Source organism: Pseudonaja textilis, chromosome 2 (genome assembly GCF_049901715.1).
Source record: "Pseudonaja textilis isolate UNSWEBS1 chromosome 2, rPseTex1.2, whole genome shotgun sequence".
NCBI classification, from domain to species: domain Eukaryota; kingdom Metazoa; phylum Chordata; class Lepidosauria; order Squamata; family Elapidae; genus Pseudonaja; species Pseudonaja textilis.
In genome coordinates this window covers 9059625-9074599 of record NC_141991.1, presented here as the reverse complement: position 1 = coordinate 9074599, position 14975 = coordinate 9059625, and the positions used below count along the sequence as shown (strand labels likewise).

Here is a 14975-nt window from a genome sequence, read left to right as displayed (position 1 = left end):
TGGAGGTTTTTTAAGAGGAGACTGAACAGCCACCTATCTGAAATGGCACAGGATCTCCTGTTGAGCAGGGGGGCTGGACTAGAAGACCTCCGAGGTCCCTTTCCAACTCTGGTATTCCTATTCTATTCCATTCCATTCTATCCCCATCCCTACTCTTATTCTGGGAGAGAGACAACCTGGACTTAAGGAGGAACTTCCCAACGGTGAGGACAATGAACCAGTGGAACAGCTTGCCACCAGAAGCTGTGGAAGAAGAGACTTGAACAACCACCTATCTGAAATGGTACAGGATGCAGAGGGTTGGACTAGAAGACCTCCAAGGTCCCTTCGAGCTCGATTCCGATTCTGATCCACCCCCCCCGCCGCCCCCCCAAGGCTGCTTGCGATTCACCCTCCTTCAAAAGTCTTGGAAGGAGCCGCAAGAGCCACGCGCAGCTTATTCGCTCTCCTTCCTTCCCTTCAGCTTTGGGACGGAGCATGCGCGCGGGAGCTTGGACAGCCGTCGCCTTGTGCAGGAAAGGGGCGGGGGGGGGGATTGAGGCGGCCGCCGGGGACGTTTTTTAAAGAGGGGAGGGGGGAGGCAGGAGGGAGGGAGCGGGAGGGTCGACGCTCTAGGAAGGAGCGCTCTCTCGCCCCTAGCCCCAGGTTCCCCGAGGCTGCAACAAGGTGCGCTTCCCCAGATCCAGAGCGGGACGAAGGGGAGGAGGAGGAGGCGGGGATCGGCAGCGGAGCCGCCGGGCTCAAAGGCCGAGCGTTTCCGCCGCTTTGGGTTGCCTGGCTCAACGGGGACCCGGGCGGTCTGCAGCCGCCTTGCAGCAGCTTCACCCCCCCACCCCCGGCTGGCCGAATCCCCGAGTGGAGGAGGAGCCGCTGACCTCCCGAAGCGGGTCCTGGCCGGGCTGCTCCTCCCTCCCGGAGATGGCGGAGAGCTGCTCCCGAGCGGCGGCGGCCCTGGCCGGGGGCTTCCCTCTCAGCCGTCCTCGGGCCCAGGAGGGGAGGCAGCAGGTGAGCGGCAGGTGAGGGGGACATCCCCTCCTTGGAGGATCTCCTGGTGGCGTGGTTTCCTTTTAACCAGCAGGTGGTAGGGAGCAATAGAAGCGACTTTGGTTTCCCCGCATTTTCAGTTCCGGGATCCTCTTTGCCTCTCTCCAGATTATTCCACAGGAGCAAGAAGGGGAGGAAATCCCAAAGGAATTCGCATCTCCAACTATGGATATGACACCATCCAGCTTTGGAGACCCCAATGCAAGTTTAGCACAAGAAGAGACTTTGGTTTCTCTCCATTTTCAGCCCCAGAGTTTTCTTTTCCTCGTCCAGGTTATTTCACGGGAGGAAGAGGGAATCCCAAAGGAATTTGCATCTCCAAGTACCGATATTGTGCTGTCCAGAGCAGGGGTCGCCAACCTTTTGGACCTCAGGGACCACCAAACTCATAATTTTAGATCCCAGGGACCACTAAACTGGTTCTGTGGGTGTGGCCTAATTTGTGGGTGAGGCTTGGTGGTCATGTGACTGGCTGGGCATGGCTTGTATGTAAATATTATAAATTATTATATTATTATAGATTCATTCAGAAATCTATCTGCCATATCTTGCTCAGTTTGTCACATAAACTTTGCTAGCAAGCAAACTCACAAAATTAACTCACAACACACCATGCATGTAAATATTGGATTTTTTATTTTAAAAAGAAGAGCAACTTCTATCCAAAATCAGGCAAAGCAGGCAGATTGAGTTGCTCACAGAATCATTCAGTGATCTATCTATCTGCCATTGGCTTGCTCAGTCTCTCAAATTTGCAGTGGGTCTGCACTGAATTTGCTTGCAAGCAAACCTTCAGTCCTAAGGGACCTTAGCTAGAAAGCAAGAAATCCAACCATTTCCTGCTTCCTAGCTAATCTAAATCTCCCGGCACAGCAGAACAGATGATGGTCGGAAAAAGGAAAAATAGCAACTTAGCAGATAAGTTTGCTGGGTAAGGAGTGAGTGGGCGGGGAGGGTTCCTGATGGCCATGTGGTGGCGCAGCTTTGTGTTTCTGCGCAGCCTGGATTAATTGCTTTGGGGGGCTGCTCTGCGGGTGAGATTTTTCTGCGGCCCACCAAAAATTTTTCCAGTGGGCCACAGCCCACTGGTTGACAACCACTGGTCCAGACAGTATGTAGGTAATTGGGAATTGAGATAGTTAAATTAGAATCAGGAGCTGTCCCCTTAAGGGAATGCCTCATGGTAAATGTAAATGCATCATGGGAAATGTAGTTCATGTCATGTGGTCACATCTGTAATCCTGATTGGTCACTGAATTGACCCTTGGTTGGGACCCCAGCAGTGTGCTGGTGTCTCTTTGCTCCATTGTTATGGGATGAAAGATCACTATTCTTTTACACTATGAAATCAGCTATGCAAAGATGTGGACATTAAGATGAATCTTGACATAACTGTGAATTATACCTTGAGAATGCCTTGTGGCCCAATAAAGGAACTTTGTATGGAAGTTTTTGTAGAGTTTGGCCTGTCTGTCTTTATATTCAGCCAGTAATTAAAGACAGAACAAATATAACAGTCTGCCCCTTTGGTGACACAAGATCAGGGATGGGACTGACCAGTATAACTATTGGTTTGGTGATTTATGTTTCACACATTGCGTGCACATGTGAAACGTCGTCAGCTTGCAGCCTAGACAACTGGGCAGTGCTGCGCATAGTTGCACAGCGTTTGAAAAAGCACTTTTTTCCTGCTTTTTCAAACGCAGCTGTGCCGCGCGAAGCAGCTGAGGTTGAAAAAGCAGGAAATAAAGGCCAGGTAAGAGCCCAGGCCAAAACAGCAGCAGACATAGAACCGGTTCTATGTCTGCTGCTCTTCAGCGCTACCGGTTCTACGGAGCTGGACAGAACCGGTAGAATCCCACCCCTGCACAAGATACAAGTTGTAGCACTAGAAGAGACTTTGGTTTCCCTCCCCTCTCAGTCCTAGAGTCCTTCTTTCCCCATCCAGTTTATTCCACAGGAAATCCCAAGGGAATTCCCCTCTTCAACTATGGATATGACAGCATCCAGTTTTGGAGACCCAAATGCAAGCTATAGCAATAGAGAGCTGTAGCAATAGAGCATGTTTATTCAAAAGGCCGTGGTTTGTTTATTTTATTTATTTATTTTATTTGTCAATCGCTTACAAGATAGTAGGTATAAGTATAAACATGAGTAAGAATACAGGAAATAGGCAGGAATAAATGAGGACAATAGGACAATAAATGGGGACAATAGGACAGGGATGGTAAGCATGATTGTGCACTTATGATCTTACAGACCTCTTAGGAATGGGGTGAAGTCAATAGTTTGATTGTGAGTAAATCATTTGTAAACTCCATGTAAATCTTGAGAACAAATGGCACTGTTTTCCCTCAGTGCTTTAGCAATAGCGTTTAGACTTATATACTGCTTTACAACCTTTTCTTTCAATCCCAGAGTGCTGTTTCTCCATCCAGATTATTCTACAGCTGGAATAATCTAGAAGAATCCCACAAGCAATTTGCATTCTCCACCCAGGGATATAAAACGGTCACGTTTTGGAAGCAGAAAAGAATCCCCTTCTTCCAATGCTCAATTGTTTTAACTTTTGTTCTTTTGTGATTCTGGCTGTTCATTTCAGGTGCAGGAATCCTTGAAGCAGACAGTCTTGGTACCTCCCGAAGGAAGAGAAAGTTTTTCCCGTCCCTCTATGGAGCAGTTTTGGGGAAGGAATAACTCTGAGGAGGATCGAAATCTTCTTTGTGGTGGATCAGTGACTGCTCAGGTAGGGAAATTTCATCAGAGGTGGGAAACATTTCGGGATCTGTTATTTTTTTTTTTTTTTTCATGAGACTGAATGCAGATTGTGATCAAGTATTCTGACCAAGATTTAGTGGCTTGGTCCTGTGCTCAAATTGCTTGTTGACATGCAGCATTTGGAGAGCTCAAATTCATTTATGGAATCAGTTGATTATTTAAGGCTCTTATGAATGCAACAGGTTGCAGTACTTTTATCTAAGATGAATGTTATTTTACTTTTTTTGTAACTTTTTTATTTTTAACAACAAACATAAACAAACATGAACTAGGTTTTATAACAGTTGAGTCTTGCTCAAAAAGGATGAGGTGAACTTGCAATTACAGTCTGATAATGATTTGATAATAATATGATATTATGCGGATAGTAGTCTTATATATTATGAACTGTAACATACAATTAAGATGGAATGACTGTTGATATTGTGCACAAGAAATATGTACCAACCGACACGCTGTATAATGGAAAGAAGATTTTATTTAATATATATTTTGTGAATGTTATTTTACTTTTATTATGTTTATGTACTGCATTTAGAGACCATCCATTCAATGAGTGACTCTGCTATGCTTTCACATCTTAGAGATGTGCAAGTATTAGGTCCTTTGTTTATTCACTTTTATAAACTCATTAGTAGGCATACTCATAATCCATCAAAATAATTGAAGAGGTAAAATTATTGCAAAAATAGGAGTATCGGTGTTGCCATTAAATTCTAATCAGATTAAAAATCAAGTATACCAACTTTGGATTACTGCATCAAAGAAGCAGCTACAAAAAAGATTAAACTTTTTGGAAGGATTTAGGAAAGGAAATGGCAGTTTTCATGCAAAAGAGACAGCACAGGTGCTTAGACCTTTTAAGTCTTTCTCTGAGGTGAATTGTGCCAAGAATTAATTCCAGCTAGGCAGGAGGAACAAAACAGAATAACAGAGTTGGAAGGAACCTTGTAGGTCATCTAGTCTAACCCCTCTCTCAAGCAGGAGACCCCATACCATTTCTGACAAGTGGCTGTCCAGTCTTTTCTTGAAAGCTCCAGTGATAAAGCTCCCACAACTTCTGAAGGCAAGCTGTTGTACTGTTTGATTGTTCTCACTGTCAGAAAATTTCTTCTTATTTCCAGCTTGAATCTCTCCTTGATCAGTTTCCATCAATAATTTCTTGTCTGGCCTACAGGTGCTTTGAAAAAGGGGTTGACCACCTCCTCTCTATGACAGCCGCTCAAATATTGGAAGACTGCTATCATGTCTCTTCTGGTCCTTCTCTTCACTAGACCAGCCATGCCCAGTTCCTGTAACTGTTCTTCATATGTTTTAGTTTCCAGTTCCCTAATCATCTTTATTCCTCTTCTCTGTACTCTTTCTAGAGTCTCAGCATCTTTTTTTATAGTGTGGTGACCAAAACTGGATGCAGTACTCTAGATGTGGTCTTACTAAGGCTTTATAGAGTAGTACCTCTTGTAAGCTAGATTGAATCCCCCTGTTAAAATTGCATTGGCTTTTTAGGGGTTACCTTTCTTCCTCAGATCATCTAGGGTTCCATTTTGATCTAAAGAAAATCTCTCCAGGATGGCTGTGTTGTTACTGCAACATGCATGTTTTAATTTCATCTTTGTGCACTTGTGGATGCTTCCAAAGTGAATCTGTATAAAACCTACTACTAGTAGTATGTCATGTCAGAAAAGGACCATTTTCTCTCTTGCAAAAGTCACCTTTCGGGGAATTGAAAATCTGGAAGGAAACTTTGTGGGACTTCTGCTGAGGAACATATATTCTTTGACTTTCAGGGCTCGGTAACCTTTGAGGAGGTGGCTGTGTATTTCACGGAGGAGGAGTGGGCACTGCTGGATCCCAGCCAGAGAGCCTTACATGAGGAAGTCATGCTGGAGAATTCTAGGAATGTGGCCGCTCTGGGTAAGGACCTGTTTTGCTCTGGGCTCAGTTAATTGTGGAAAGTCTTTGGTTGCCATAAGTGCTCAGAAAGCACCTTCCAGTTAGGAGAAGGACATTCTGGGACTTTTCTAAGACCAAAATAAATATATGAAGAAGTTGATACTGCATAGGATCCTTTTTCATCTGAACTTTTGAAGGTATTCTTTAAGTGAAGATGTCTGGTCTGATTCAAGAGCACATAGTCTAAAAGCTTCAGAGGAGGAAGATAACTGCCCTGAATTGTCTCTGACATCTGTTTCCTTACAAGCACTCAATTTTCTAGGTTGTTTAAGAACCAGTGGCAATTCTCACGCTGGCATGTTTAGTCAAAGGGTTTGACTGTGAATAAATTGTTTGTAAACTCCATGTAAATCTGAGAACAAGTGGCATTGTTTTCCCTCAGTGCTTTACCAATAACACATAGAGTTATATGCCACTTTAGAGTGGTTTTACAGCCCTCTCTAAGTGGTTTACAGTCAGCCTATTGCTCCCAACAATTTGGGTCTTCATTTTACCCAGTGGTGTTATTCTACCGGTTCGGCCTGGTTCAAGTGAACCAGTAGTAAAAAATGCTACCGTTCAGCCGAATCGGTAGTTAAAAAAAAAACAGCTACCAGTTCAGCCAAACCTGTATTTTTTTTTCTTTTTTCCTCCCGACGATCAGCTGTGCTGGTAATTGCTGTCTTACTGCTTCACCCAGGAGGCTTCCCTGAGACCCAGAAGGCAAAAAGGGGTGTGCAGGGGGGCCACACAGCATTCTGTTTTCTGCCTCCTGGGCCTCAGGGAAGTCTTCTGGGAGAAAAAAACGGCCCATAAACGGCTCATAATCCATGTAAAGGTGCAACTAAGAGTACTATACACGGTTGTGTGAAAAACTTCGTAGCCACAACTGCCACCTGCTCTTTGAGCAGAAGTCACAAGTCGGAGAACTCCCAGGTAACAAACCAGGTCTGTCTGGGGTAGAGCAAACCTATCCAGAACTAAAGATGAAAAAAAACCACATTTAGATCCTTAGGTCCAGACCCCATCTTGCCAGCGGTCTGGTGAAGCCTGTTGTCCCCATTCAGACCCTTACAGCTTTTTTTTTTTCATTTTGTTCTCCATTCTCCCTTGATGTTGATGGATGATTCAGTCTTTCAGCCAGCAAAGAGCAGAGTGGTTTTTGTTAGATTATGTAGCAGAAATTCAAATACGGAAAGCACACAGAGATGACCGATTCAGCAGGATTCATTAACTTCTTTATATACATAATAACGAGTAAAATGCACAATTCCAATAGCTGATTCTTCCAAAGTAACAATGAAAACACAGGCAGCAGTTTCAGAGCAGAGACTAGAGCCACACCCAGGCTACTTTCAGTTTCACTTTCCGATTCAGGTCTCATTGGCTGGTCTGTTGCTGTGCCTGTTCATTGGCTGAATTTGTTACTAAGCTCTATTCCGGTATGAATATTCCTCCGACAGTTTTTTCTGCTAGGAAAATAAACAGAAATTCCTCATGATGTGAAAGTAGGAAAGAGTCCAAAAGAATATAATGTCTCAGCCAGTATCTATCTTCTCTCTCTCTCTCTCTCTCTCTCTCTCTCTCTCTCTCTCTCTCTCTCTCTCTCTCTCTCTCACACACACACACACACACACACACACACACACACACACACACACAGAAAGTTTGGTTTCTTCTAGGCATATGAAGAGGAAACCAACAAAATCTTGGCTACCCAGAAATTCATTTCTTTTTTCTTTTATTTTATTTATTTAATTTATATTGCTGCCTACTCACTCATGGCGACTAGAGGCGGCTTACACAATGTGAAACCATATTTAAAACAAAAAAAAACAAAAAACAAAAAACTAACGAATCAAATTAATAAAGTACAATAGAACGAAATCTGGAATAAAAATAAAAAAAAATCATCCCCCAACTCCCATCCCCCGCCCCGATGACAGCAGATCACACTCGCCATTTGATGGGCTCCATCCTACTCTGGGTTCCCCAGGCCCGTTGGCAAAACCAGGTCTTCAGTGCCCTTCCAAAGAGTGCTAGAGTGGGGGCCATTCTAATCTCTGAGGAGAATGACGTTTCAGGGAGAGGGAACCACCACAGAGAAGGCCTTTCTTTTGGGCCCCACTAGGTGTTATCTCCCTCAGGGATGGGACTCACAACATTCCGTGCCTTCCCGCTCTAATGGGTCGGGTAGATGTGACTGGCAGTGACGGCCATTCTTGCTGAGCTGACTGGTTGCTTAGCAACCATTTGAAGTTACAATGGACCTCTCCAGAGCTAATTATGACCTGCTTTGGAAGTTCTGATAGATGCCACACATCTCCATGGCTGCCCTTCCCCCAACCTGCAGTCCCTTGATTGCATTTTGGGCCCAAGGCAACAGGTTTGGGGTCTATGACAAATCGCCACAGCCAATTCGCTACAGCCAACTTTCCGTGGCCAACTCGCTGCAAGGACAAGACTTACACTAAGATCAAAGGAATGGCGGAGTAGAATTATTAAAGAAAGGGTGCAAAAGGAGGGATAGAATGAAATGTGAATGGCACAAATTGAAATATTTTTTTTTATTTGCTTTAAATAATTAAATAGAGTTGTTAAATTGTCTTGCAGCAAGCCATCCCACAATCAAATGGTGCTGTGGCCTAGAGGTGGAGCTTTTGCCTCATAGTTAGGAGACTGTGAGTTCGATCCTAGGTAGCGGCTGATATTTCTCTCTCTAGGCACAATATCAGCTGCAAGAACTCTGCATTGGTGACAGGAAGGGCATCCAGCCAGTAAATACTTAGCTCCATTCAGTTGCCCTGACTCCACCCTGATGCAAGGGATTACGGGGTCATTAAAACACACACACACAAAAAGCTGTCCCACAGTGAGTTGGCTGTGGTGAGTTGTCCCATTCCGACAGGTTGGTATTTGCAGCATCCCAAGGTCAAGTGACTGCAACTTTTGGTATTTTTTTTGCTGGTTTCAGGTGTTTTACATCTGATTTCTGGCAATGAATACCCATAGGAGCAAACTGATTTGCTGAACGATTGCCACATTTGTTTAACAAATGCTGCAAAACACAGCATAATATTGGGCACGTTCACATGGTGATCCATTTAATGACCACCACAAACTATGTGTCAGGATTCTGTCAAGGGTGACAGTGAATTATGTGTTTCAGAATCGGCTAGCTGTCAGGATTCCGGCAGTTACCCCAATTAAATCATGAGTCTCAAGCCAAACTTCTAAAACTTCAAAGGATTTATTAGGAGTTAACATGTCGACATGACCTGGATGTAACCAATTCTGAGACACATAATTCACTGTCCCCCTTGACCCTGGTTTTCCACCACCCCTCTGGGTGTATCATAATTCATATTCTCCAACAAAACATGTCCATAGCCAAGAGTCCTCAATCATGTTCTCCAATTAGAGATTTGCGTGGCAGAAACTTCAGTCGCCTAGTTACAATCTCTGAAAAATATGAATGGAATGCACTTTCGATTCCAAACTGCTGCATTGCTCTTTCAAACTCCTTCCCCAAACTTCTTTCTGTTGGCAACTATAAAACAGGCATAGAAATGTTTTATGAGTTGACACTATGAAAATTAATTCCAGGCTCAATTAGAGTTGTAGGTCAAGGATTACCTGTAACAGGTGTACTGTTTTTCTATGATGTATGCAACGATTAACTTTTATTTTTCATTTTCTTCAAATCAGCTTTTGGGCTGGAGCATGAAAACTACAAGGAGCCCAGCATAATCGTATTCCGAATGATCCAGTCTGAAAAAGACACACTCGTAGATCAAGAACCATCACGAGGGAGGAAGAAAAACTATAAAGTGAATGGAAGAAAGGAATCTTCTGGATACAGTGAAGTCCTTTATCTCCCAGCCCAGGAAGCTCACCAACAAGAAAAAGAAGGGAAATATCTCAAATATGGCAAAGAAGACAAAGAGAACACTGATTTCATTAAATATTATCCAACCCAGACAGAAGAGAAACAATATGAATATCAAGAGGATGGGCAAAGTATCAGCTCGACCTCCTACCTTGATTTACATCACCCATCGTACATTCAAGAGACACCATACGCATTTATAAATTGTGAGGAGAATTTCAGTTTCAATGGTCACATAATTTCCCATAAAGAGGAGAAATCATATGAGTGTGGAGTGGATTTCAGTAAGAAACGATTGCTTATTTTACCTCCCCAAATTCCTCCAAAGGAGAAACCCTACAAATGTCTTCAGTGTGAAAAGACCTTCACTCAGAGAGGCAACCTTACTATACATGAAAGGATCCACACGGGGGAGAAACCCTACCAATGCCTGGATTGCGGAAAGACTTTCGCTGAGAGAACCAACCTTGTCACCCACAAAAGGATCCACACGGGGGAGAAACCGTATATATGCCTGCTGTGCGGAAAAAGATTCAATCAGAGCGGCCATCTTACGAGACATCAACGGACCCACACGGGCGAGAAACCGTATACGTGTCTGCAGTGCGGGAAGAAGTTCAGTGGCCGTTCCAGCCTTCTGAAGCACGAACAAAGACACACGGAGGAGAAACCGTACTGGTGTACGGAGTGTGGGAAGAGCTTTCGTGACGTTGGTGTCCTTGATTACCACAGAAAGATCCACACGGGAGAAAAACCGTACAAGTGCACGGAGTGTGGGAAGAGCTTCACACGAGACTCTCACCTTGTGACCCACAGAAGAATTCACACAGGAGAGAAACCCTACCAATGCTTGGAGTGTGGGAAGAAGTTCCACCTGAAAAGTAGCCTTTTGCAACATAAACTCATTCACACGGGGGAAAGGCCCTACCAGTGCTCGGAATGCGGGAAAGGCTTCAGTCAGAATAGCACTCTTTTCCAACACAAATCCATCCACACAGGGGAGAAACCTTACACATGCCTGGAGTGTGGAAAGAGTTTCAGTCAGAACTATAAACTCCTGCAGCACAAAAGGATTCACACGGGGGAGAAACCATACAAGTGCGAGGAATGTGGGAAGCGTTTCAGCTGCAGCAGTGACTTCAGCTGCCATAAAAAGATTCACGTAGGGGAAAAACCATATAAATGTCTGGAGTGCGGGAAGGGTTTTAATAAAAGGAGTTGCCTTACGTCTCATAAAAGAAAACACACGGGAGAGAAGCCGTATCAATGCACCGAGTGCGGAAAGAGATTTTCTTATAACTTTGTCCTTAGATATCATCAACAAACCCATAGTGGAGAAAAACCGTATCAGTGTTTGAAGTGTGGAAAGGCTTTCAGTAGATGTTCAGTTCTTAAAATCCATATAAGAATCCACACGGGGGAAAAACCATATAACTGTCCGGAGTGCGGAAAGAGCTTCCGTAAGGACAGTGACTTTATTCGTCACAAAAGGATCCACACGGGTGAAAAACCATATAAATGCCTGGAATGTGGAAAGAGTTTCACGCAGAACGCGAACCTTATCAAACACAAAAGAATTCACACAGGAGAGAAACCCTACAAATGTGCGGCATGTGAAAAAAGCTTCACCCAGAAAAATCACCTTTCTCAACACAAACAGACCCACAAAAGAGAAAAATCCTAAATTGGGAGCTTTATTCCAAATGTGTTTTTCTCCAAAAGTGACCTTCCTGGAAAAACCATAGAAATATTTGGTCTGTGGTATAATGTTCATTTGGAAGGGTAGCCTTATCAGGCCTAAAGGAATCCATGTGGGAGAATCATAAAAATGCACAGTGTGGGAAGAGATTCAAAAAAGATTCCGCCTTTATTTTCCAGAAAAAGCCTTCTTTTGGGAAGAATGCCAGGAGGAATTTTTCAGGAACATCACTGGAATAGAATTGGAAAAGAAAATACGATAAATCAGGGGTCTCCAACTTTGGCAGCTTTAAGACTTGTGGACTTATCTAACAAAATGAAATTCAATGTAGAGAAAAGTAAAGTCTTACACTTAGGCAAGAAAAACCAAAAGTACACATATAGACTGGGTGAAATCAGGCTCAATAGCAGTAACTGTGAGAGGGATCTTGGAGTCTTAGTGGACAACCAGCTAAATATGAGCCAGCAGTGTGCAGCAGCAACCCAAAAAGCTAATGCAATCCTAAATTGTATTAGCAGAGGGATACAATGAACATCAAGCGAGGCACTAAATACCACTCTATAAAGCCTTAGTAAGACCACACCTAGAGTACTGCATGTTTTGGTCACCACACTGTAAAAAAGGATGTTGAGATTCTAGAAGAAGTATAGAGAAGAGCAACCAGAATGATTAGGGGACTGGAGACTAAAACATACGAAGAATGGTTACAGGAAGTGGGCATGGCTAGGTCTAGTTAAGAGAAGGGCCAGGGGAGACAGGATAGCAGTGTCCCAATATTTGAGGGGCTGCCACAGAGAGGAAGGGGGTCAAGCTATTTTCTAAAGTGCCTATAGGTCAGACAAGGAATAATAGATGGAAACTGAACAACGATAGATTTAACCTGGAAATAAGGAGAAACTTTCTGACAGTGAGAACAATCAACCCATGGAACAGAAGTTGCCTTCAGAAGTTGTGGTAACATCATCCCTTGAGACTTTCAAGAAGAGATTGGACTGCTATTTGATGTAGGGTCTCCTGCTTGGATGGGGGTGTGGACTAGATGACCTACAAGGTTCCTTCCAGCTTTGATTATCTGTATTCTGTGTCTGTATTCTGACTTCAACTCCCAGAATTCCTCAGTCAGTCATGCTGGCTGGGGAATTCTGGGAGTTGAACTCCACAAGTCCTAAAATGGCCGAAGTTGGAGATCCCTGATTGAAAAGGAATGCTTAAAATAAATAAAAGATTGAAAGAGTCCCAAATTAGAATGCTGTCAAAATAGCATGGAGTTGTAGTGATGGTCTTGGAAATGTTCAGCCTGAATGATTTACAGTTGGCAAAAGATATTCAGAAAAGGGGCTAATAAAAGAAAATGATCCATTGGAATATCTAGTGCTCTCTGGATTTGGCCAAAAGAAGAAAAAACCAGAAATGCTTTTTAGCTTATGATTGTATTGAGCAGTTCCTGGTATGTGGGAGTCCTTGGTGCTCTCTGAACTTAGTTGTTTTGTCGCACATGTTTCATTACCAAATTGCACTGATGGTATTATCTAGTATGGTAATGAAACGTCTACAAGAAAAAAACAAGCTCCGAGAGCACCAAGGAGCCCTGAGCTACAAATATTCTATTACTTGCTGGTATTTTATTTTGCCACTGAATTTTTGAAATGTAATTCCTCAAGACCTAAAAGTTTAATTTCATTTATTTCTTCATTTTTTGGTTGTACATACAAAGAAAAAAAGGAATAATGATCATATGAATAGAGGTATAAAAAAATAAAAGACAGTGAAAAAGAGGAACAAATTTCAATATAAGTGGTGAAAAACAGATGGAGAGCTGAGAAGTCTTCAATTACCAGCAGTTTCCGTATCAATTGTCCAATACATTCTATACATTATTAATAAGCTACAGCAACACTATAGAGATATCCAGTGTCTAGTTAAGATGTCTCTATGAAAGTATTGTGAATTAGCACAATGTGCAAATGAATTTGAATTTTACCTTTATTGTTGTTGCATTCCACGAATACAAAGAAATTTGAAATGATGGAAAAAGTTTATTTAAGGGTCTGTTGTCGTTATATAAACCTAACTGCTCTGAGAGCTTAAGACTCAGGTTTTAAAGCCAGACTTTGATTACACAAAAGACCTTTTTGTAGCTAAATTATGCTTGATATCACTGTTACTTTGATGTAGATTGGAATTGATGCAAGAGGAATAACCTTGTCACACAGGTATCAAACACACAAGGTGAAATGGGCAACTAACCAGAAGTGGTATTCAGCAGGTTCTGACCAGTTCTGGAGAACCGGTACTGGAAATTTTGAGTAGTTTGGAGAACCGGCAAATAGCACTCCTGACTGGAGATTTTATAGTATCCTTCCCCTGCCAAGCCCGCCAAGCCATGCCCACGGAACCGGTAGTAAAAAAAAATTGAATCCCACCACTGCAACTAACCCCTTCTTCCACTGGGTGTAACTCAGTTTGGAGCGAGGGTGCAGTGATTAGAATGCAGGTACTGCAGGCTGCTTCTGCTGACAGCCGGCTGCCTGTAATTTGGCAGTTCGAATCTCATCAGGTTCAAGGTTGAGTGAGCCTTCCATCCTTCTGAGGTTGATAAAATGAGGACCCAGATCGTTGGGGGCAAGAGGCTGACTAGTTTTACTTTATTGTCATTGCACCTCATGCAACGAAATCAAACACCATCTTCAGTGCACATCATGACCATGAAAATAAACACAAACACACATCCTTCACACTCCACACATTGAACTGAAAACCCCCGACACCGCACCAACACTGCACCATACAGAAGAATTCAACAGAGCTCCTGCCCTGGGATAGAAGCTGTTTTTCAGCTTATTTGTCCTTGTTTTTATTGTCCTATACCATCTGCTGGATGGTAATAGTTTTTTAAAAAAGGGGTTCCCAGGATGAGATGGACCTTTGAGAATGCTTTGAAATTTCTTAAGGCAGCAGGAGCTATAAAGCTCTTCCAAAGATGGGAGAGGGCAACCAATGATCCTCTGGGCAATGACGTTAACCTTCTGGAGTGTTGTTGTCATGCTCCTATTGAGACTGATTCCAAGGGAGAGGAGGAACAGCTGACAGGGAGTGGAGGTATGGCTCCAGAGGTTGTGGAGGAGGCTGGGGAAGGGCAGAGGCCGGCTGGGCAGTCAGAGGAAGACCCAGGCCCATCCCCCCTCCATCCTAGGGCACAGCAGGGAGGAGAGGATAAAGGGAGAGGTGTGAATGGTGTGGTCTAGGGGGAGGAAAGGGCCTTGATCCTCTTCATGGGCTGCAGCTGTGAGAACTGGTTAAAAGGATGGACATGCGGATGGGCCAGTGCTGGAAACAAAAGCATGGAAATATCTCTAGTCTGTGGTTCCTCTCTGAATTTGGCGTCCTTCCTGGTGTGTGTTCCAATATCCGTGGATGTTTTCAAGCCCTTACCTTGCCTGCTTCCCTTAATTGCTTCAGTGTGGTTTGTGGGGTTTTTTTCCTCTTTATAATTTATAGGCTTTTTTTTTTTTTTAGTTTAAACAGCATTTCCTCCTTTTTTTACCTGCCTGTGGGGGAGTTTTTTTGTCTCCAGGCAAGGATATTTGGAGCTTTGAAGCAACGTGAAGGAAGAAAAGGGGCTTCACCTGTTTT

The 14975-nt window shown here is 43.4% G+C and overlaps 2 protein-coding genes across 3 annotated transcripts in view; one reads left to right on the top strand and one right to left on the bottom strand.

Moving 5' to 3' along the window:
* Window positions 1-14975, bottom strand: part of LOC113450704 (uncharacterized) — a 503870-nt gene that overhangs the window by 274300 nt on the left and 214595 nt on the right. The window lies entirely within an intron of this gene.
* LOC148126683 (uncharacterized) lies at window positions 462-13381 on the top strand. Of its 2 annotated transcripts, XM_087927936.1 has the most exons (4): window positions 462-1005; window positions 3647-3790; window positions 5610-5736; window positions 9463-13381. In XM_087927936.1, exons 1-4 carry the CDS (start codon window positions 919-921, stop codon window positions 11325-11327), a joined length of 2223 nt encoding a protein of 740 aa, XP_087784062.1. In that variant the 5' UTR covers window positions 462-918; the 3' UTR covers window positions 11328-13381. The 2 variants fall into 2 exon arrangements, with proteins under 2 accessions (XP_087784062.1, XP_087784063.1); XM_087927937.1 differs by lacking the exon at window positions 5610-5736 and having other exon boundaries at window positions 642-1005.